This window comes from Calypte anna, chromosome 4, assembly GCF_003957555.1.
Source record: "Calypte anna isolate BGI_N300 chromosome 4, bCalAnn1_v1.p, whole genome shotgun sequence".
NCBI lineage: Eukaryota > Metazoa > Chordata > Aves > Apodiformes > Trochilidae > Calypte > Calypte anna.
In genome coordinates, this window is record NC_044247.1 from 17715272 (window position 1) to 17739656 (window position 24385).

General features: G+C 40.6%; 1 protein-coding gene across 1 annotated transcript; it reads left to right on the forward strand.

The window, feature by feature from the left end:
* Nucleotides 1-8374: 8374 nt before the first annotated feature.
* LOC103534189 (homeobox protein CDX-1) lies at nt 8375-20619 on the forward strand. Its single transcript, XM_008500123.2, has 3 exons — nt 8375-8955; nt 18620-18765; nt 20371-20619. Exons 1-3 carry the CDS (start codon nt 8523-8525, stop codon nt 20617-20619), a joined length of 828 nt encoding a protein of 275 aa, XP_008498345.2. The 5' UTR covers nt 8375-8522.
* The last annotated feature ends 3766 nt before the right edge of the window (nt 20620-24385 follow it).

Here is a 24385-nt window from a genome sequence, read left to right on the forward strand (position 1 = left end):
TCTCTGTCTCATTTCTCAGTAGAAAGTGAATATTAGAATTACAGAACTTTTCTATAAAAATACAGAATTTTTCTATAGAAAGTGAATACTATTTTTGTACCCACAAGTAGTATTATCAGGCTAACCTAGTTCAAGACTGGGAGATGTTCCACTAGCAGTAACTATGCAAATAACTACATATCCAGCAAAAGTGCACGTGGGATATTAATCTCAGCAAACATGCAAGTAGACATTGTTAGCCACAGCTCTCTATTCTCAAGATGTTTTTACTCCATAGAATTATGCCAAGTGATTTATAAATAGTACATAGAAGTATCTGTGCAAATAATCATCTACCCCCAAACTATCTCATGCTCAGTTTAGCAGCCACAGAAGTGGCAGTGTATCAGATTGGATTTGAGCAAAAATACTTATCCAGCTGCTAGAAGTACAAGGATAGAAAAGAGCTGCAAAATGCTTTGATCTTCCTGAATATAAGGCACTATGAAGTATATTAAATACTATTATACAGATGTAGTAGTGGAAACAAGAATTGTCATGCAAAACTAATGCAATGGTGCTTTTATTCAAGTATACTGTCTTTCAAATAATCAGAGCCTAAACTCAGATATTTTAGAGAAAACTTTAGTAAACCACACACCAGACAATTCTGGAAAACTGCACCTGACAGCTTGTACCTTGAAGCACAATCACTGGGATTCTTTAAACAGTGTATTTCCTGTGACTCATGCAATTATCACATCTTTACCCAACTCCTTCTAAACTCTTTGTTCTGAATAATATCTTGCAGCATTAAACTGCACATGCCATTTGGCCTTGGACAAAAATTAGAGCTACTCCCACTTAGCATCTTCTGAAGAAAAGCAGAGAGGAGCATTCTGCATGTTTTTCCTTGGAGAAAACAACTGCCACTACATCTGTTTGCTGCCATAACTCCCTTCAGGTTCCGAGGTACAGATCTGAGTTACTGAGTAACAGCCTCTCAGCTACAGATTCTTCAGCCCACAATCAAAAAGGTCACTTGCTGGGCAAGGGGGGGCATGGTACCTTCCCAAATAAGCAGATTTGGTGCCCATGCATTTCTGTTTTTCAGTCCACCTCTTGCTTCCAGATTGCAGATGCTGTGCACGTTCAGCAACAGCTGTACAGTTCCCAACCTCCCACATCAGACACTTCAGAGATTCTCTCAGGGTGACATTGGAAGTTTTGCTTCTGACACCAAACTTGAATATTTCCAGCTCATGAGTTTATACTTGGGTTTGCAAAAATACATTCAGCTAATCAGAACAAGTGAACCCAAAGTATTTGATTTATTTTTAATAATCTCATCTGGTTCATAATGAATTTTTAACGATGCTAATTGCAAGCCTACTACTTAGAGTTGCTCCCCTCAAAAGGGCACAGTCAACATAAATAGCTTTAAGGCTCTTTTTGAGTTTACTGAATAATTTTGAACTCTATAAACCACTCAGTTAGAAGACCATGTGCAAGCACAATACTCAAAACCACTTACAGATCTCAGCTGCTGAGAATGTACTTGCACCCTTAAGAGCTGTTGGGAAAGTGAGCTGTTCTTTCAGTGACTTGAGCCTGGCTGTTTATAACTGATGGTGAAGAACAGGATTTCATCATTGTACCCCTGAACCCTCCAAGATTGATTGTACTGCCATAAATTAAATAGATTGAGTAATGTGCCAACAGCAAAACTGAACTTCGTGATCTGAGCTGCAGTCTGGATTTCCTCAGCTGTTGTTCAGTATCTTTATCAGTGCTGCTCATTATCACTGCTCAAAATGCTGGATAATGATCAATAGCACTGAGTATTGTATTTATTGGTGGTGAACTGACATGTGATGCCCACCATAAATACAAAAACTAGTACTACTCTGCTCCATGTGCAGTTTTCCCTTTGCTACTCCCTTTTTACTCTCCAGGAAATTTATTTCTTTGTCCTTTCCTTCCCCTGTCACCTAGGTGACAGGCTTCTTGCCCTGTTTTATTTATGCACACTCCAGCCTCCTGCACCCCCCTGAGTAGAGCCTTGAGCACTGAGGGGAGTGGAGCTTGGTGAGGTGGCTGGGAAGAAGCAGGGAGGAAAAGAATGATGTTTGAGGCCCACTCCTGGTTATGAGCTGGGTTGAAGAGGGAAGAGGGATTGGCAGAGCAGTGGAGAAGGCTGGATGCAGGGACTTGGAGAGGGGATAATTTCTGAGCTAATTCTCTTTTAAATCACGTCGGGGGGTGGGGATTTAATCAATGTTAGTATTAAGAGCAGCCGTGAAACTTGCTGCAGGCAGCACGATGTTGATCCTTTTTTAGCTTGGTCAATTACTAACTCCGAATTTGAATAGCAGTTAATAGGGGTACTTCATCAGCCATGCAGGCTTTGTCGGTGCTATGTATTGAAAGTGCCACCTAGTGGCAAATAGCACTTATTTTAGCACTATTTTTGTGGCTATTTTTAATTCATGAGATGAATTCAAGATCAGTCAGTCACCTCCACTGAAAAACTCTGTCATATCCAGGGATATTTCTCCTACTAAGGGAGGAAAGAAAAGATAAACAAATAAAAATTCTTGATGCTAGCTAAGAATTAGGGCAAAATAGGGTGAAATAATGCTCTGTGGCCAGCAGCTAACTGCCTAGTGGTGCAAAGAACAGAATGTGCACCCAGAAACCTGTGCTGATACAGCTCTCAAACCATCTGAATGTGGCAGCAGACAGAGGCAGTGAGCAAAGGTTGGGATCTGTCTGTGCTTTGTGCTGGACAGCTTGTTGAACAGACCCCTTCGGTTTTTTCCTGTGTTTGATTGTGGATTATCAAGTTAGGCTGCAAAAATTTCCCCACTTTCTATCCCATTGCATAAGTGGCATGACTCACCGAGCCCAAGGAGATCCAGCACACTGCAAGGTGTTAAAAATTCAAAGCACAGAGCATCCTGAAAATAACAGCTAGGAGAGAGAGATTGTTTGCAGCATGAGCAACATTTCCAGTGCTCTCAGGAGACAGACATTTGCTTTAGCTATCCTAAGACATACATGAACATATGTTAGTTATTTTTTTCACAAAAGATGAAAGAATTCACCTTGTGCACTCCTCAGGTGGGCTTTCTTTTGTGGCATTTATTAATTTCTGTCATATTATGTGAGGTAATGAGTGGTACTTCTATTTTTACAGACTAATATGGAACACAAACGTGATGAACAAAATCTTGGCACTGAGAATCATCAATCACAGCATTCATTCCACCTCACTCCTCCATCTGACCATCTATTCAAACATCTATTCTACACAACAGAGAGCTAAGCAGCCCCACCCTGCAAGCTGGTATCACTCTTCTGAGAGCACCTATACTGAGTTACAAAGAAAACACATCAGAAACACAGCTACTTCTTCAAGAATACAAGACTAAAATACTAGGGTTCTGCTCTTCTTTCTGCACTGTCATCACCTCCTAAGACGTTTGTGCTGGTGTGAAGCAGGTGTGAAATTCCAGCATTCTGATGGGGTGCTGAGTTACACTACAGGAGAGGCAAGGTGTCGGCAGGAACCAGCCCCGGGCACTCACACCCCGAGCTCAGCGCTCCAGCTCTAGGCTACAGCACACGTTAGACCTCTGGGCACTCTGTTAAACCTAAAAGCACTTGTAAAAGTTTTTAAATTAACCTGAACTGGCGCATTCTGTAACAGCACTCCCACGGGTTTGTTTCAGAAGAGAGATACTACAGTTGAGGCAAATGGCACAGCAGAAATCGCCGCAACAGAACCGGGGTTCTGAGCCAGGACTCTGCCTCTTCCTGCATCTGGGCATGTGACATACGATTCGCGTCGTTTGAGGTATTCCTGTTCCACACAAAGCTTAATAGAGCAAGAACCTGGAAATCTGAGCAAGGACACAGTCAGGGAAAATGCATTTGAAAGCTTCCCCTGCCATTCAGGAAGCTTACCAGCAGCTGTCCCCATTGCTTCACGGGAGGGCAGGAGCAGGGTCGGAACTGGAAGACAACTGGCAGATGGAAGATGAGCGCTGCCACTCGTGAGGGGGGAGAATGAAAGCTCAGAGCAATTACACCGAGGTACTACACTACTGCAAACCTGCAGACAGGAAAAATGGATGTGCAGAATAAGATTTATAACCCCGGACAGTGAAGTGGTTACAGTCTGAGAGAGATCAGCATGGAAAGCTTAGGATACAATCTCAGCAGATCTGTGGCCTTGTAAAGTGACAAAGAGAAGCTCTGGAGACCCATTCATGGAGCAGATTAGGACTAATAGGACTTCCCTCCTTGGCTTTGACCACAGCATCATCTGTAGCAGCTGAGAAAATCATCTGAAGAGGTGTTTTTGCCACCAGTATCCATGGTGGACACTACGTCCTGAACTAATAAAAATATATATAAACTATTCAAATTTAGACCTGGAAAAATGTGTATCAAGTATGCATATCATAACGTGAAGGTGTCTTAGGCTCATATCAGAACCAGGAAGTTCTTTCCTCTCTTGAGAATTCAGGACAATTTCTCGTTTCAGTTCATCTTTTGGCTTCTCAACATGAGAATACAGAATTGTCACTGTCTTTGTTAGGTCTACAAGATTCTGGATTTGGTCTCTTCAGCCAAAACAACTTGGAAAAATCTCATTTCATGTTGATGATGGTTGGGATTTATTCTCACATAACAGGTGCAATTAAGTAGGCAGAATAATATTTTTACAAGGCAATTAATGCCACTTTAATTGCTGTTTTAGCCTTAACACTGCTACTCACAAAAGAACAATGAAAGACTGCATATGCTCAATAAAACTTATGTTATGAATTTGTGTGCTATTTATAGCTTTTTGTTCAGCCTTTGTAAACCAGGCCCAATATCTGCCCTGCAACAGATTCCTGCTTTGTTACTTCAAGCCTCTGCTCTGGAAGGACCTCTCTTCTCCACAGCTGTCATGTCTGCACATCAAAACCAAATGTTTGCAGAGAGCTTTATTTAGAGAAACAAAGTCAAATAGCAGAATTTCCAGTGCAGGATTATTAGTAATGAGAGTTTTAAGTTTCACCAGGTTGGAGAGGAAGAGTTCAGAGTTCAAAATGTATTGACAATTTGCTTCAAAATGGGCTAAAATCCTGCACCAAAACTCCTCTCAGTTTGTAATCTGCAAGTTAGTTCCAGATTCTGAGCTTTGCTGTGTGTAGTAGCAACATACCCAAAATGCTGGGGATCTGATGTGCCACCAGCTACCACTGAATGCTTGTGTGAGTTAACTGGATATTTGTTTACACATGAATACACTGTAGCAGTGCATTCTAACAGACTTGAAGATTTATTCACCAAAATAAGTAGCTCCAAATACCATATACATGTACTACTCTGTCCAAACACTTGATAGATGTAACAACTGCTTGGAGAAACTTCTGATTCTTTTTTCCCTATGAAGTTTTGACTGAAGGATGAAATATTTATAGAGGATTGGGTATACACAGAGACTGATCTGCCTGAGACAACACCTGTTGCTAACACATATTATTGCTGGAAAATATGGAAAGCAACTCAAACCCAAATCCCTTTGGACTTTGTGTTTAAGAACCTATGAAAACATTTAGTTTTAAATGAACTATATCATCATGTGATTATTCACATACCTCCAGCACTTAGAAATAAAATCTATACCTGATGACTCTGGTTCAACTAATAGGTTAGATCCAACTGGCATGAATTTAAAAAATTTGGGCTAACCCAAAGCAAACCACAGACCTAGTTAGGGTACTTGGGACTCCAAAGGAAGCAGCTTCCTGCTTAGTGGTCACAGCATGTGGCTGGAGAAGTAAAGTATTGTTAGTTTAACAACCATATATTGTAAAGTCCTTCCCTTCACCAGTATGGAAGAAGGAAACCACTCCCCTTCTATGTGAACACATACACGTTAGTTGAAAGCATCAAAGTTAGTATTCTGTCATCATTTTTTTTTCTAATGAACATGAATAAACACTTTTTTACTCTTTGCAGAAGCTTCACTATCCAAATTATACCATTATGGAAAAAATGGATCCAAATATTTCTCATGTTGCCCCAGGATGGAGAAGGAATGTGTGACTACACTCTGGTGTGTCCAACATTCCTGAACCCTGCAGAAGGGCAGATCAGGATCCAAACTATGCAGCCAGACCCAGCCCCTCTGTAGTGCTTTGTGCTGCTGGTATATGGAGTAGCTAAGGGCTGCAGGAAAGGTTTTGTTGCATGAATGTAATTAGAACGTTTTCCAGACAGCTGGAGGGCTACAACTAATGCTACTGCAAATGAGCAAATGCTGCTTCTTCCTCTGGCTGATTTATTGCTACACCTGCATTCAGGAGAGGTGTAGAAATGCTTCAAAGGAGGAGTCCTCAACAGTTTTGAAGAGGTGGAAAGGAAATTGAAATCAAGTTACAACAAAAAGCCATGAAGCTTTCTTTGGAACTATTTCAATGTGGTCTGAACTTGAGAGCTACCAAGCAACCACAGTGCTGTAGATGATTGAGAAAGGGATGGAAACACATGAGTTAAAAAAAGAGAAGTTTACTTAGATCATGCTACATTGAAATCCCAGTGCATCCTAGACACAGGCTGTGGCTAATTAGTAATTCATAACTAGACAAATATGATTTATTCTGCTGACAAAAGAGTATTAAGCTGTTCAGGTAAGTGATGGACTGATTGCTGACTCCCTAGATGTGAGGAGTCTGTCCCAGCCACTGGACTTGGGCAGTTTTGAATTGTCAGCTGCCACAGATGTGCAAATTGCAACTGAATAAGCTGACATATGCAAAGAGAAGGAAGTTTCTGCCAACTTCCCCCATCTGATGATTTAAAAATACCTTTTGATAAATATGCTGTGAAAACATCACCCTCCAAAATCTCACAAGGAGCAAGAAGTAAAAGAGCACAAGTTTTACTCAAGTGCACAGCAGGAAAAACTTGCCAAACACCCAGAAAAGGTAGCCTGTGCTCTGCCACCTAGTCCTGAAATTAAGAGTCAAAAAAGGTTTTTCCAACAAACACTACAGCCACAACCCACCTTGTGAATCCAGCCAAAGGACACCCTTCTCTCCCAGCTGTCAGCAATTGTGCTGTCAGGTGTGCAAAGTGATTCTTTCCTCCTGAGAACCAGGAGGAAACTGTAAGTTTAAATGGTGTTACAGTGCAAAAGACTCTCAAAGAAATAGTACACCTCTGAACAAAGAAAAAACTAATTACACTTTGCACCTGTTTAAGGAAAAAAATCCTTTTAACAAGTTGGTTCATTAATAAAGGTGCAATTAAGTATCACATCATTGAAGGAACAGGAATGAAAACAGTAAGTTCTCATTAAGAGACAATGCCAAAGGTATCTATCTATCTAATTAAAAAAAAAAACAAAAACCAAAAAAGCAATACCTTCTCTCCTCACTCCTGGTTATAGATACTCTCACAGGAATTTGTTACTTACAAACATAGGATTGCTCCTGAATGTTAGGCACCTCCTTTTTGAGCCACAGAGCTAAAATGTGTTTCCATATTTCTAAGAAAAGGTGTCACTTATTGTGAGCAAGCACAGCAATGAGAACAGCAAAACCTTCGGGGAAAACCACCACTCATTTCAATATCACAAACAAGACACAAGCATAGGGAAAGTGACAAATCTTGCATTCTCTCAATAACAGATTCTCTTTCTGTTAACATTGGAAGTTAGAATAGAGAAACTTCAATCACTGTGGCAAGCAGCCAGCTCATGAATAGGCTTGCTAACATCAACAAGACTATTGGTATGAACAAATGCTCAAAATGACTATGAGACTTCTTGTATATCCTTTGTAATGTTAAAATCAGTAGGATCACTGTGGTTTCCAAGTGCTCTCCCACATGGACTAAGAGCTGAAGTCAAGAAGAGGGCTCATGAGAGAAACTATGTAAGATCTGCAGTTAAAGATTGAACTAGGACTTTATTTTCAGTTAAAAAAAAAATTCACATAGCACATTCTAACAGAAGAACAACCAGACCAGGGATACCATCTTTCAACTAACTATACTCCAGTGCCTGAAGTTAGACTCTGACATGTACTGCTCAAGAAAAAGACTGTTTCTACTGCCAGAACAGTTATTGGTTAACCATATACACCACTCTGCTTGAAGACCATGAGATTTCAAACTACATTTGAAAAGTATAGAATGGGGATGGTAATACATAAAGGATCTGTGAGAAAGGAAGCACCAGAACTAGCAGCAAGGTGGAGTTGCCTGCATGGTCAGCCCTTCATTTGAATGCAAATGTAATTTTGGGGCAGGCAGTTATCTGTGACATCAGGCAGGACCTTAGTAAACTGTTACCACCAGCACCTGGTAAAACCATTGTTAATCATGTGTAGTAAAGGGACATCAGGGCTAGCATGAGTCATTTATAGAGCCAGTCAGGGCTAGAAAAGAGAGAGAAAGAAAGAGGAGGGGGAGAGAGATCAAACAAACCCTGTGAGGAGCAGGATGTCCCAGCAAGACAAAGCCAGGCTGTGAGCATCATGTATGTGAGTTATCTTTTGGATAAAGAAACCAGCATGTATCCAGGATCTGCAAGGTGCAGCAGCAACAACCTGCCAGTGCAAAACTTTGTGTCTACTCCACCTTATTCAGATTACATGGGATATCATCATGTGCCAGCTCTGGACACCCATGGACAGCCTGCAGGAACCTGGGGATCTCACTACGGCCCACAGAGGGAGGACTGGAACGCTTACGGCCCAGGACCTTCCAGCACGGTTGCTGCTGCCCAGCTCAATGGCTCATCTCCTGGGCAGGGCTCCTACAGTTCTGCTGATTACAGCTCCCTCCATCCCGCTGGAGCTGGGGGGTTACCTCCTGTAGAAACAATTAATACACAGCAAATCTCTCCCACCAGCCAAAGGCACAGCTCTTACGAATGGATGAGGAAAACGGTGCAATCCACGTCCACAGGTATGAGGACACTGAGGTTTTGTGCTGAGAAGAGGTTTTACTTTGCCCACGTTGTTGTGGTTTGGTTTGGATTTTTGCCAGGTTCCCTGTTTAGAGGGAAGCGTGCAGTTCAAGAAAGAAATATCCTAATTGCTCTGAAAGATTCTCTTGCTAGCACTTAGAGATTAGTTTGGTGACTTGATGCTGGTTTTGATCATCTGACTATTATGTTGCTTGACCTTTAATGCTGAGGCAAATGAAAAGCAATGTCCTTTGGCAGGGAGCTATTTTCATTTCAGATCTGTTAAAAATGGAGATTTCAAATAATTGCTTTTAACAGAAGCCCTACAGATTGGCACGAAGCAGCAAGGCTGCAGGAAGAAAGTGTTCTGAAAGCATTGTTATTTCACCACCACTTATCCTTTGCTTATTTTCCTCAAGTTTTAGAATAGATATGGGAAGTTCAAGTAAAATATATACAGCGGGGGGGAGGGTGGAAATACAGCTTTGCATCAGAAACAATCTCTTTAAATCTGAGAACATTGGAATGAAATGAGATTTGCAGGATCAAACAATGAGTCAGTGCTTTAAAACCAGGAATGATAAGGAAAGGCTTGCTTCACTTTGTAGCAGTAGCTCTCAGAATATGCAAAGATACAAAGATCCATGGTAACACAGTCAGTTAACACAGGGCCAGATCAGTCTCTGATGCAGAGCAGTTGATGAGCAGAAAGCAATTCTTCAGTAGTATTTAACCAATAAAAATAAGTCTTGAAGCACAAGGAAAGGATTCTGTTTGACTGTGATGAGGAGCAATAGAAAGAAATATAAATATTGAGTCCCTAAACCAAAAATCTTTACCTTGTATGACTCAAAAAAAGTTATGAAACAAGAAAGGAGAGAAGAAAAAGAAGGGAAAACTGCCTGAAAATATCACAGGCACAATTTGCTATAGGAAAGTATTTGATTCTCTGAGGTGCTGAGCAGCTTTGACATGCACCAAGATCAGTAGAAATTAAGGATGCTCAATACCTCCCCTGAAGAGACGTTCACAGTATTTCCATGTAACATCCCAGGAAGGTTCCTTTCTTTTCAGCCCTTCCTGTGTCCTCCCCCCCCCCAGGTCTGTTCCACCCACACCTGTAAATAATACTTTTCAAAACAATTACTGATTCAGTCTCTGATTGGAAAGTAAGCACTTAAAACATACTTTAGAAAAATGAAAGCAACTCTATAGAAAAAAATGTCTGTATTAAAATAGTGCATCTCATTTATATGGACAGACTGAGTCATCCTCTCTCCTGCTGAACACAACTTTAGTTCATAGAGTTCACAGAAGTCAACAGGACAAGCAGGGTAGGTTGTTACTCTAGTGGAAAAATGAGTTGTTGGGTTTTTTTTAAATTATATTAATTTCTTTACTGCATATTGAAAAAAAAACAAAACAAAACCACAACAAAACAACCAAAGAGAACCAGTCTTGCAAAAACTTCCAGCTTACTTTTGAGCAGTCCTTTCAAGGGCAATGAAATTGCTCACAAACTGTATGACTTACAGAGCCCAGAATACTTGTTCAAAAAACCCACTGCTTCTCATCTCTTCTTTACCTGCCTGCCTCTTGCTCCTGTGGATTTAAATTGCAGCCTCCCTGAAAGATCTGGTTTGTGCTGTCACCTTTAGAGTGGGGACACTGAGCTGGATGTATATAGTTCTCTAAATACAAAATAGAGATACAATATAGAGATATTTATAGAAAATAGACAATCTAACTACCTGCTTAAGAAGCATGCTTAGGGCTTTCTAACCTTACAAATTTCAAGCCTGCAAGGGTCAGAGCATTCTCAGGAGGTGTTGGGAGTCTCTCCATATCCTCCCAAATGCCTGGGGTGCAGTGTAAGGCCCTCTGAAATTAGTGGGAGCCTCTCTGTTCACCTAATGGCACTGAGCTGTGATTTAAGGGACCTCCAGATCAGTAATTCTCCTGCTGCTTTTTCCTCTCTAATTTTTTTTTCACTAGAAGAGGAGTGCTCAGTGCCAATAGGTCTGCTTCAAGGGAGCTGGCTACTTTTGCTTTATTCATTCCCTTTCCTCTGTTTAAAAGTTTTGGTTTTCTCCTTTTTTTTCCAAAAACTAATTTTTTAAAATCTGCTCTAACAGCAATGTCAGATCTAGCAATGCACTTAAGTGAGTTTATTCCAAGCATGCAAGAGACTTCAAACATGTGAGGCAAGGCTAACTGCAAGTTCCACTGTTGTTTGCTGGATCATGATCAAAATCCTAAGCATTTTCTCAGATGAAATCCAGGGATTTGTATATCCTTAGAGCTGTAAGCATACATTCAGCATTTCCCTGCTCTCTCTCTTCAAAACCTTCAGAAAGTTCAGTAGAGGATTTGTATAGGCAAGAGTGAAGGAATCACACCTATTATTTACCAGCTTTCCTTGTTCACTGTGAAACAGATCTGAGCCAATGTTATTAAGGATGGAAAAACTGAGGTTCAGACTTACCTGAGTTGATCAGAACAGAAATGAAACAAAATAGCTTTATTATTTGCTTATTACTGGCTGCAAAATAGTACCTATCAATAATATTGTTTCAGTATGGAAATGATAATTATTAAGGCAAGTGATTTTTGCAAGATATTCTTGCAAATGGTGCAAGATATACTCCTGTAATCTTATCTCTTTAAGATCAGAGAGACTCCCTCCAAAGGTTTACTTACTGTGTAGTCTGACTTGTAACAGCTACAGAAACAAGGCCCCCAAATCACTGACATTTCCATTTCCAGAGATTTCATGATTAGCTTCTCTTACTGGTGCTTTGTGGCCTCATGACCTGAGAAATGACAAACAAAACACTTCATTGAAAGTTCTACCACTGACTCACGCCCTACAGGTCTCTTTAACTCTTACCTAAACCAAACAAAACAAGAAATTATTGAAAGTCTTACCCTGTACTCTAAAACCAATACCCAATATCAATGTTTTCTACCGGTGTTAAGTTTGTGAGGTTATGCTACTTGAACCCACAGGAAGATCTCAGTATTTAATAGGAGACTGTCATCCTGGGTTAGTATTTCTGGTATGCATTCCTCATGAAAAAGGCCTAATAAAACTTGCACCCATCAACCTCTCTGGCTGAAGAATGTCTGAAAGTCTTTCCCTGCAGCCTTGGAACTGGGAGGACTGGGACTTGGTCCTAAATGCAGATAGGATCCAACACCCAGTAACTCTGTTCTTGAATACAGGAGAAAGCAAGCAGGTTTGACTCAGAACTCTTGAAGGAGGATCCACTTGCTAATTAATCTTTTCAATCAAGAACACTGATAGAAAAAGACACTTCTCTAGCTCTCATACTGCTCCTGTCCCTTCTCAACACTTGGAGAGGGTGAGCAAAGCCAAGGCAAATAGAAATTTTAACACAGGCCAGAACAAAGCCACGAAAAACAGACTTGGGGAGCAATTCCACACACACACACACAGAGCACAATTACAGGCAAAAATTTTTGATGCAAAGTAGAATGAAACCACCTCAGAACAAGCTAGAAATCCCTTTCTGTTGATGTCACTATTTTTGTGGAGGTAGGCAGTCACTCAGACAGGAGCAGACTTTAGTTTTTGCCTTCCTGAGCAAACCAGCACACACCTGTGGTAAAACTGTACCCAAAACAATGAGTTGGAGCAGTTAACTATGGGTGGTTCCAGCAGCAATGAGGATTTGCTCACTGAGCTGAAAGTACATCCTAAGGTCTGTATGTTACCATAAAACAGGGAGGGAACAGGCTTTGGAACTGAGGGGAACTATGAGCAGAGACTTCTCCCACAGATGACAATTCTCCCACCATTCCTGTTCAATCAGACTGCACTCTGAAGGCATAAGGATGGTTTTTCTGATGCTGATGGCAGGTGCTGCCAGCATCATTACCATATGCACTGTAGATGTATAACATCAGGTCATTGAAGAAAGATCAAGTTGTATTCCCTCAAATCTAAGGAAGAGGTATAAGCTCTTAGGAAGCCATTCCTGCAAATTGTTGAATGCCTAAAAAGAACATTCAGCACTTGAAAAAAACATTCAGTTAATCACTCGGGTTTTAGTTCATATTATCATTGGCAATGGGATTTCCCCAGATCTTGCCACTTAGAAATCCACCTACATTTTCTGCAGGTTCTGCCAAACCAAATCCATACAGGGCAGTCTGTCCAGTGACTGCTTAAAAGTGAGACAAATGACTCTGCTTTAGATTCAGTTAATTCTGTATGACAAAGATGAATACAAAAGTTTACACTAGCAAACTGAAGGACAGAGTCTGTCCAATGAGTTTGATTATGGAATAGCAGAACACATTCAAATTTGAAAACATCAGTGTTTTAAATAGGAGTCAACAGAACAGAAGGGAAAATTCTTCAAGTCTGTTGAAAGGTTCCAATTCTGTGATCCTATTCTGTTCTTTCCAGCATGAGTCATCTGATCACGTATAACAAGAATAAATTATAAGATTCAGAAGAAAAACATAGAATTTCACCATATTTCACAAACCTTTATGCATCCAGCTTTGCAGTAATGAACAGTCCTACCCATTGCACTAAGGCTCTGGCAGAATATTACTACTCACATTACAGAGGACTGGATCCATGTACCACTTTCTGATACAGTGGCAGTGTGTGGTTGGGGGTTTTTAATATAACTTTACAGAACATCGTGTGCAGCACAATGGCCATGCTCCAGATTTAAGATTACTTTTGTTTCATAACTTCAATTAACTCAGTGAAATTCCACTAGGGAGAATGTGCTCCTTTCTTCTTCCCCACTTTTCAAGTGTGGAAATACTTAGAGGTAAACCCAAAAATACCCAATCTGGGGCCTGATCTCTGACAGTCTATGCCTTTATAAACTCAAAACCTAAGCCTCATCTGTCTCTTAACACTGAGCACAAAGATGCAGATTTAAACTGAGCATATCTTCAAGCCAGAAAGCTGTTTCACATTTCCAGCCAGTTTAAGCTAACCTCCAAGTACAGATATTAACTCCTGCTGAAAGCATGTTAAACTCTGGAATCCAGATTCCAAATCTTTAAAGGGAATCAAACAGTAATCCCACATTCTTCTGTACCATGACATCTTCTGGCAGCTTTTGGATTTTCTGATTTTATGAATGATGCCCATTTCAGTAGATGAAGAGTATCCCTGCAAAGTTAAGAGAGGAGGCACAGAAAAAGGGGCCAGGGCCAGTTCTAATGCTAATTTATTTTGCTTTGTAAACTAGTTGTGAGGTCCGATTGTGGGTTGTGGGGTTTTTTGGTTTTTGTTTTTTTGTTTTTTCCTTTCCTGGCCTACATTGTCTGAGGTTTTGAGGCCTATCTGTCATATTGAGGCAACACTTCACTTTGCTTTGATATGCAGTCTTGTCTCTTCCTTCTCCCTCTTTTCTTCAGGAGTTATATTGCCGGAAAGGGTGATGATTTTCACAGCAAATAAAGAGGCCTTCTCCCAGCTTTATTGTCTTCAGAAGAAATGCTCTGTGAATTTTATGACCATTGGGAAAGCTGTTCCCTTCCCCCAACTCAAAACTTGGCCGGTCTCAAAAATCACTAGAGTGGGTGAGATACAGCAGGACTGTTAAACTCCATCTCATGAGAAGCTTTTTAAGTCTTAAATGTCATATTTCTTGTCACTCCAAAGACACTCTGCAAGAGCCACTATTTGCAAAATAGGCTTTTGACAAAACTCCCTATTCTTAATAGCTCATTAAAACCAGGAAATCTACTCCCCCAACTCAAAGGCAGTGGTACTGCAAAGGTAGCTGCTTCAAAGCTCTTTTGTTTCATTTTTTTTCCACCCAACTACTAACAACCCCCCCAGGCACTTGCAGTTCTACAGTACAACTATAGCCCATGCCAGACCACATTCCCAATACAACTGACACCATATTCCTGATCAAAATTATGATCTCTCACTAACCAAAGATTAATTAGATTGCAGAAAGTTCAATAGCAGTACTTTCACTCACCTAAATAAATAAAGTGTGCAGGATTTGCCAAAAGGATTGGATTAAATTATTATCTTTTATCATTGCATCATTAAATTCTGCCATTATCTCCAAAAGAAGTCTGAGAAGAAGATCCTTCTGCTGTCTCTGGGGTGAACCCATTAGTTCCTACCTCAACTTTTACTCAGATAGTTCTCCTTGAAATAAACTGCATCACAGTAAATAAAACCAGTAGCAGGTCTGCAAGATTTGGCTGAGAATGCAGGGGAGTGGATTTATTCAATCTAGCAGATGGAATTTAGAGGCTAATGTTTGCTGCTGCTGTTTGTTACCTTTGGCAAATAAAAGTGTACTTTGCCTTTGAAAGGAAATGCCATATGCAGACTAATTCCAACAAAGGCATCAAGAAGACTCTCACTGACATCAAGGAGAGTCTGGGTAAAGGTCCAGCAGACTAAAATGTGACTCAGCCAGAACTAAAAGTACCCTCTCAGAAGACCCTGGCTCAGCTCCCATTGCCTTTTGTAGCTCAGTGAGGATTTTACTTTACACAAAATAATCAAATTATTAAATACATCAAATTATGTGACAAATCAGAGATAATCTTTCTCAGATTGTTTTTCATTTTTAGGAAGGAAATGTTCTCTTTTTGCTGCTCTACTTTTTAAATTACTCCCTGAATTTACTTAAAAGAAAGAAATTGGATGAGGAAGCTCTCAATTTTCCTTGAAAAAGAAGCCAGATATCATCATTCCTTTAAAAAGTAAACTGAAAGCTACTCATACAAAATTAAAAGACTGCAAGGGAGAAAGTTTTCTAAATACATTTAATTTCTTCTTTAGTTTGGAAGGTAAAAAACCCAGCCCTCTCCTACTCAGATAAGAAGAGTTTAAGCACTTGAAACCAGAAACAGAAAGGTTTACCTTGAAATTTACCACACTGTTTTGGAAATAGAAGAGCATCTGATATTTGTCTCTGGCTTCTGAATGAGAATAGAGTTCAAGATAAGATCACCAAGTTGCTCTTTTGTGTACTCCAGCTTAACAACACAAAGGAGACTGGGGAAACATTTTAAATATTTCCTCCCATAGAATGACCCCAAATTCTCATTTAAGAGGGAAAAACCCCAACCAAACCACTGGTTAGAGAGATCAAAAGTGAAAAATATCAAGTGAGGCATTAAAGCACCACAGGTGACTACATGTTAAACAAACAATTTACACTTCCAATGAATGAAAACAAATGTCCTGGTATTTATGTGGACTGAACTCAGTAACTGCTGGTCTTTAGAGACACTCAAATTCTTACCATAATGCTGTAAAATTAACAGCACTTTTCACTTGATTATCAGTGTAAACATAATTGGGCTAATTCTGCTTTCACTCCAGTTTCACAGTTAGAGAAATGCTACTGAAATGAGAATGTCCTGTACCTCTCTCTGCCTCAGCCAAGCACAACAGAACCTTCACTGGGAAGTGAACAGATTCCAGTCAAAGTGGTTTTGCCTGCATGGATTGTGCAGAATCCGGCCTTTCCCAGGGTTGAATCCCAGGGAGCATGGAAGCTGAAGGATTGAAATGTAGACCTCGTTCTGGAAGCCTGGGAAGAGTCCTAGAGAACCCCTGTCACGTAGGGTGAACAAGTTGTTCCTCACAACCGGAGGTGTAACAACATTTGTTTACAGAGTTGCAGTGAGCAGACTTCCAGAGGTTAACAGCTCCCTGCCCAGGAGCCATACAATGGTACAAAAAGGAGCAGACCCTAAAGAGTCCTCGAATGCAAACAGAACCTGGTGAGCCAGAAATTCTTACAAGTAGCGAAGAAACACTGGAGGGGAAAACATGAGATGGCTCTCGAGCTATTGGCATACAGTGCACACAGCAAGTGGAAAGCAATGCTAACTGAGATGATGTTTAGCTGTTATAGCACAGAGACATGATGTCTCTTTTTTAGGGGTGCAGCACTCCAAGATTCTGCTAGTTCTGTACCCTGAATTCTGATTTTTGGGTGCTACTTAAACTTCAAAAGCAAGGGGAGTTGAATGGGGGCTGGGGGAAACTCAGGCCTTTGATAGAACTGATCCATGAAACCTCCAGCTCTTTTCTCCTGCCATGGGAAGCTGGCTGCTCATGGGGATCTGTTTGGAAACTGGTATTTTACCAGCTCACCACCTGAAAAATCTCTTTCTGGCCTCTCTATTCAAAATTAACTGCTCTTATTAGGCGTGCAATTGTGACGAGTTGAATGAGCCCATGGTTTGCAAAGTTAGGCATTCTTTTCAGAAAAAGATCTGGTAGCAAAGAGGAGCTGTAGCATGGAGCTACATCTGCAGCATTACCAGGTCCCTGCAGGCAGCAGCAGGCCACACTGTGCCTCCAGTTTTATGCAGCATCTGTTAGAACCTGATTGTAAGGGGGTTGTTCCACCACAGTGACCACTAAGGACACAAAGACTCACAACCCAGAGTGGGACACACTGCAAAAAAATACAGACTCAAAGCAGATTCCCTGTCCTAGAGAATTTACAGCCTAAACATACAGATCTGAAGACATGTCTGTATACATATGGAAGCACACAAAAGGTTGTAAGACTGTGGTTAGTGAAGATGGTAACACAGTTGTCTAACACAACAATGAGGTTTTCAGTCTTTTAAAAAATGTAGGCAGACCTTAGGCTAGGACTGAGGGGCTTTGGTTTTAAGCAGGTGTTGGGCCCTGATATTGATTCTCTAATATGAACACTAACAAGAGAGCAGAGGTGAGTGAGAAAGGAAGCATCAGCAGCCTTTCCCATTCTCAGTTCTCCTCCACTACTGTGACACATTCTGTCCTCAGAAACTATCCTGTAGAGAATCCATAAAATTTCAGCTGCTTCCATCCGTGTTCACTGGCTCATGTCATTTGCCATTACCTTTTAATGACCCAGCTACTGCTGAGCCATGTCTGCTTCAGTCAGCTGGACCCTCTGCTGAAAGGAGGCAGCAGTGCTGCTTGCAAAAGAACAGATGCTGCAGTTCTGTCATTGTTCAATGCCCTTTGTTAGGTATTATTGTTGCCTTTTTCTCCCTTTTATTAACTGTCACCTGAAAATCTATGTTACCATTCCCTGTGCTACTATCAAGTCATGGATAGACTGTGCCAGGCTTTGAAGGAACAACACAGCCTCCAAATTGCAGTAGCAGTCAAAATATCCTATTAATATTTCTAACACCAAGCAGTGAGGAACTTTGGAAGGTGTCACTATTTTTAGGCAGTAAAATATCCTTCTCAGTTGCCCTCTGAAGCAGGTAGCAGTTTATCAGCTTTGGGGACTGAGAAACAGAGCAATTCAATGCTGAGCAGGAAGCCTGCATCAGAGTTGGGAACAGAAGCCAGGTTTCCTGGCTCCTTGCTCTTCACAAGAACACCCTCCCTTTCCCAAATGATAACAGAAGGGTGATTAAGGATATGAGAAGTAGTTTATCATCTGTTTACTAAAGTGCAAACCCAAAATCTGATGGTATGAACCTCTTGTGTTGTAAATCAAGATCGAGTCCACTGCAGCCAAGGGAGTTACTCTGGGTAAGTGCACAGAGAATCAGGCCTAAAATACCCACAAACATATTTTTTGAATGTAAAACCAGATATTTTGTGTTACTACAGTTAAAAAAAAAAAAAAAAATTCTAGCTTGAAGCAATGTGTTCTTCTTTCAAAACAGGTAAAACAAGAACAAGAGAGAAGTACCGAGTGGTTTACACAGATCACCAGAGATTAGAATTAGAGAAGGAATTTCATTACAACAGATACATTACAATCAGGAGGAAGTCTGAACTTGCTGCAAACCTAAGACTTTCCGAGAGACAGGTAGAGTATGGATCACCCACCCAGGATTGCCTTTGGATTTATTATTGCTGGAGAGGAGATAACCCTACTGGCTAAGAACACAAAAATGCTAATGCCTCTAATAACCAAATGATGCAACTGGGTTCCCCTTGCAGTAGAGGAACTCAAACTACTCAGCTGAGTGGGCTGACAGCTCTGTTTGGATTCTTTTTCTAAATATCCCATCAGTTCTATTTCAGGTCTCCTCACGACCTCAGAGAGCTGTGCAACAAGACAGAAAAAGCAAACACCAGCCTTCCATACAGTCCTGTTCTTAAAAACAAGAGTGTAAAAATGTCAACAAAATCCTGCCTGCATTCTCTCTGTTTTACTGGAGTAGTGATAACAGGGACAAATTTTTGCCAAAATTTATAAAGTGGAAGTCTTGGTGCTGCTGAAGTCAATAGAAATTCTGTAACCAATTGCAACAAGGTCAGGCTTAGCAGGGAATGGAAGTGATGAACTCAGGTATGTTCAGGACACAAAGGTGTTTGCTTCCTTGGCTGCCTTTGTTAATGATTTCCTACACACTTGGGACTCCTTTCTCCTGCCCCGATTTCCTCCCATCCTTTCCAAGTTCCACTTCTGTTCCCACAATGTGAACCACAACAGAAACCTTTCTCTGGAACTGTTCTGTGCCCTGTTCTCCAGTCCCAAACTTGGCAATGCCTGTGCCACCCCCTACCAAAGCCAAGCAGCTGCATGGCCTCTGGCTCTCCAGCCTTTCAGGTGGCTCACGAACCCACTCAGATAAGATGCCAAACCAGATCTCACACAGAGACACCCACGACAAGAGCAGAGCCCACACTCAGTCCCATTGTACTTGGAAGTTTCTTGATGCAGTATCCTAGAGTAAGCAGAAAACCAGAAAATTAACAGCTTTTCTGAAGGAACTTGACTAGATTTCAGATGCAATGTGCTCTGCTGCCTTGTCTATCTGCAAACCATCACAGCAGTTTTCTCAGTCACTTACTACTCAGGGTCATTAACTGATGATCATACCTGATTCACCAGTTTTTCAGGGATCCTACTGAGCAGGGATAGCCCAAAATCCACCCAGTTGTAGCACTGTTCATACAGCTTCAACTTGTTTTACACAGCACAGGCTGAAAGTGCTTAGAGAAATGGAGAAGCAAATACCTATTTTGGAAATATTTCTCAGTCTGCTGCTGAATGCAAGCATTCAGATATTGAAAATTAAATTTTTTTCAACTTGGCATAAAAATACACTGTGTATTTGTATTTTTTATTTAAAAAAATATTAAGATTTTAATTCCACATTACTTTACATATTTAAAGATATGAGTATTAATATATCTAAATAATTTATTTAAAATAAAATAAACACCTCCTAAAACTAAAACACTGAAAAACTTTTTTTTAATCAAATTATTAATACAAATGTTACCAGATAGGAAAGATAACCTGCATGAAAAACAAGCAAGCAGCTCTTTTGTCTCAGTTTGCCACTGCCTTTCTGGCTGGTCCTCATGCAGTTGATATTTCCTATGACCTTTGTCTGTGTACATAAAGGACCCCACTGCATTCATTAGAAACTGAAAAAATTTTTTCTCTGCCCCTCTGCAGGTGAAAATCTGGTTCCAGAATCGTCGAGCCAAAGAAAGGAAATTAATGAAGAAGAAAATGACTCATTTTGATGGCAGCAATCTCGGCTCTATGCAGAGTGACTCTGGCTCAGTGAGCCCCATGCCAGTTCCTGACCAACAGACTCATTCGGAAATGCCCGGTTCTTTATTCCCACCTCCACCTCCTCCACTTCCCATGAATGGTTTGCAGCACAACGGGAACCTGCAGCAGGTGGTGGCCTCTCAGTAAGGCTGCCTGAAGAGCTGCTGCCTAAGGAACACTAAAAAACCACCACTACACGGAGCACTACAGTAGGAAAGCCAGAGGAAAGCTGCAGCTGTTTTGCAGGAGTCCCCAGCCACAAACACAGTTCTGGGCACAGAAGCTTTAAGTACAGTAAAACCAAGAGCCACTTGCCAGGGCTGCAGGACAGGGCAAGTTCCCAAGGGCAACAGGACTGCTGTGTGCCAGGAGTCCTGGTTGCAGGGAGCCTCTGCAGGAGGATGCCATGGCTCTGTGCCACAGGACAAGCATCCCTCCAGCCACACGGCAGGCAGGTGACACTGGGAGGGAGCAGAGCTGAGGACCAGATTCAGCCACTTGTTACAGTTCACTGCAGACACAGAGAGAAAAATATACAATTTTTAAAAAAGCACAAAATGGGCCACAGGAATGACATCCCTGAGGCAGTCAGGGCAGCTGTGTGCAAGCATTCTGTCTGTCCCTCGTCCCTAGGTAGAGGGTACATTCCTTCTTCTTTGATCCCCACACAGGCTCCAGCTGCTCATCTCATAGACTTTACACGTGGATCTGGAGAAATGAAATCCTGGCTTCTATGTTTTGATTCACTCGATAGAAAATCTGGGGCATGGTGCTTGCACTCACTGCATGCTAAGGGTAAGGGCCAGGGATGAAGTTTTTGGATTTTTTTGGTTTTGTCTGGAATGCTCCAGACAAATGTCCAATGCCCCATGGACGGGTATAAACATGCACTCTTCAATCTTACCATCAATGTCTCAAAAGCACTCTGGAATTGTGAATCTTGGCCCAAGTTAGTTTTTGATACAAGAAAAAATCATGTTAGGCTCACTTTGTGTAATGAAAGAAAGAGAGAAGAGAGGAAAATCCTTTTTAAAAGTGCAGTTATTTTAAAAAGTGACTGCACTTCTGGAGACAGATATGGATAAAGTGGACAGCTCGTGGATAAAAATGCAAGTTGCATTCAAGTAATTTTAAATTTGGCCAACTTTTCAGAACTACTGTGACACTAAAAAAATAAATAATCTGAGAAGCCAAATTAAGGTAAAACAAAGCAAACATCTATTTCACTTAAATATAAGCTCTCAGCAATTCTTAAGAGGGTCTCGTTTCCTGAAGTGCTGATCACTTCCATACTAAGCAGACTTTGGTAGGTAAGCAGTACTTAAGAAGAACCTGGCTAGTTACTTCCTAACATGACTATCAATCGCATGGGCATAACTTTTGTCTGCAAAAAGGGAAACCTTGTAAGCACACAAGTGACTGGGAATTTATACCCTCATTGCCAAAAGCAGTTTAGAAATTTAGGATGCCTGTTCTCACTAATTTTTATCAAGGTGTCCTCCTAAACATCTCTCACTGTTGCAAATAAGACTTAGGAGCATGAAGTCATTTAGGCACTACATTCTTGGGGTTTTTTCCCTTAATTATAACAGATAGTACTATTAGATCATAAAAATGTTGGTAATGTGGAATTACTTTGTATATAAAGAACATTTAAATAAATGACTTTTTTCATAATCATTTTCCAATGTGGTATCAGCTACTGTAGCAAGTCATCATCCATTTTCATGATTAGTCTGGTGTTGAACTGTGATATCAAATTTAAAAGCAGGCTGATGGTAAAAAAAAGCTTTCAAAAAGTAGATCAGGATTGCTTAAGGAAGCTGGCAGTTTTCACTGTTTCTGAATGTTATCATTTTATGGTTCCAAGAAGGACATCACTGAGTAAGAGTAAAGTTCCAACTTTAAATGGACACATACCTACATTGTAAGTTTTCCATTCTACCCTTTCACAATGCTGCTCCATTTTCTGGCAACAGCTCTTTGAGGCTTTGCATAGGTGACACAAATGAGATGAAGAAGCTGCAATTCAAAGTTCAGCAACAGAAATTCTACTGATTTCCACACACCATGAAAAGTGGAACACAACAAACAGCATGTGGGAACAAAAGTGAGTTACCATCCATAGTGATGAGCATGGCAACCTAACTAAAACCACTGGCTTCCCAAGAGAGATATCCATTGGATATGTCCAAAAAAGGAGCATGTTGGAACCACACAGAGAAGCCATTCTGTCTACAGAGGGAGATGGGAGAGATATTTTACCTACAGTTCATACATACACACATGGATTTCTCTTCAGAGACTGAAAAAGGTTAAACAAGATCATCCTCACATTGGCCAGTTGTACAGAATTATGTTTGCATTCTAGAGCAAAACCAGTAAATTTTTCCAGATTTAGACTTTCAAAAGGTAAGAATGCAGAGGAAAACTTTGTGTTTTGAACTGACATATGATAATTTAGGACCTAGTTCTAGCTAAGTGCACAGAACCCTGGCCCTAGGGTTTTGCAGGATCAAGTTCATAGCTACCTGTTTTAATCACATTTCCATGACAGTTAAATTTTGCATTCTAATTTTAAAAAGGAAATAGAAAAAATCCCAACAAGAAGGAACTTTAAGAAAAGAAATACAGCTGAACACAACTTCCTTCTCCTTAGAATTATTTAAACATCATTCAAAGAGAGTGGGATCTGGCAAAATGACCTGGTTTATCTTGTTTACATGTAGAAGAGTTATTGAGGGAGATAAGTGACTACTTTGAAGATCTGCTTCGTTTCTGTTCTAGTTTGCTGAAAGCATGCTTGCTATAGGTTGCTATGTGTTTCCAATCAGAAGTTGTTAAGTACACAAAATAAGGTTGGATTTTATTTGCAGAAGCACATTGTTCAAAGGTTAAAATTTATTGCTCCAAAAGCAGTATCTATAAACCAGGGCAATACCTTAGAGATTATTAACCCTCTAGTTATGCCAGTAGCTGTTTTAAGTAGTTCAATTTTTTTGTAAAATGTACCACCCACCTATTCAACTAAATATTTTGTGTGCTTTAATCATTCAAATAGTTTCCCAGCAAAATTAAAAGAAAGTTATTTTTTTCTGAGGAGCTTGTATAGACCTACTGCTTAGATGCTGTACTGCAGAGAATTCAAAATGAGACAATTGGAGCCAAATCAACTGAAATTCTTTTGGTCCAAGTGTGAGCCATGAGATACTGGTGCCAGTCCTCAGAATAATACTTACTTTCTTCCTGACTCTGGGTATATCATATAACCTATCACTTTTATCACATCTGAAAACTAGGGACACTAAAGCAGAGTTGCTGTGAAGATTGATTGGCTGTTAGCAAAGTGCCTTGAAGAAGAAAAGCATACCTCAGACTACATCACAAGAATATCTAAGCCCTTAATCCTAATCGTGATGAAAAGAATTGATATATCCAATTTTCAGAGGAATTCACTAACCTTTAAGCCACATTACCCAGCAAGGACTGTGATCAGTGCAGTACAAAAAGGTCAACTTCTTGTGTAGCAAACAGGACCTTCTACCAAAGCTTTATGCAAGTAGGCAAAATACACAATTAAAAATGCCATTTTTAAACAAAAAAGCCATTCAACTATGCAGCATCTGCAATTACCAAAGGGCCATGCAATCATTAACATACCCATGAGGGAGGATCAAGTATGTGCTACCTTCTACCCAAGTAGCAGATCCAAAAATATAGTTTCTCCTGGCTCCTAACAGCAAAACTAAAAAGCATACTCCTACTTCAGCACACTCATGGGCTTTGCTGGTGCTGCACAGGCACGGGTGACATGTCCCTGCACATGGTTTGCACAGCCAGTCACACTGGGGAACGTGGGGGATGGTCCCAGTTGGACACAGTACTGTGCAGACATCACTGGGGAAAGGAACAG

Coding starts and splice junctions, on each gene's coding strand:
- LOC103534189 (XM_008500123.2), top strand. CDS start 8,523: ATGTATGTGAGTTATCTTTTGGATAAAGAAACCAGCATGTATCCAGGA. Junction 8,956..18,619: donor GGTGCAATCCACGTCCACAG/GTATGAGGACAC, acceptor CTTTCAAAACAG/GTAAAACAAGAACAAGAGAG. Junction 18,766..20,370: donor TAAGACTTTCCGAGAGACAG/GTAGAGTATGGA, acceptor GCCCCTCTGCAG/GTGAAAATCTGGTTCCAGAA.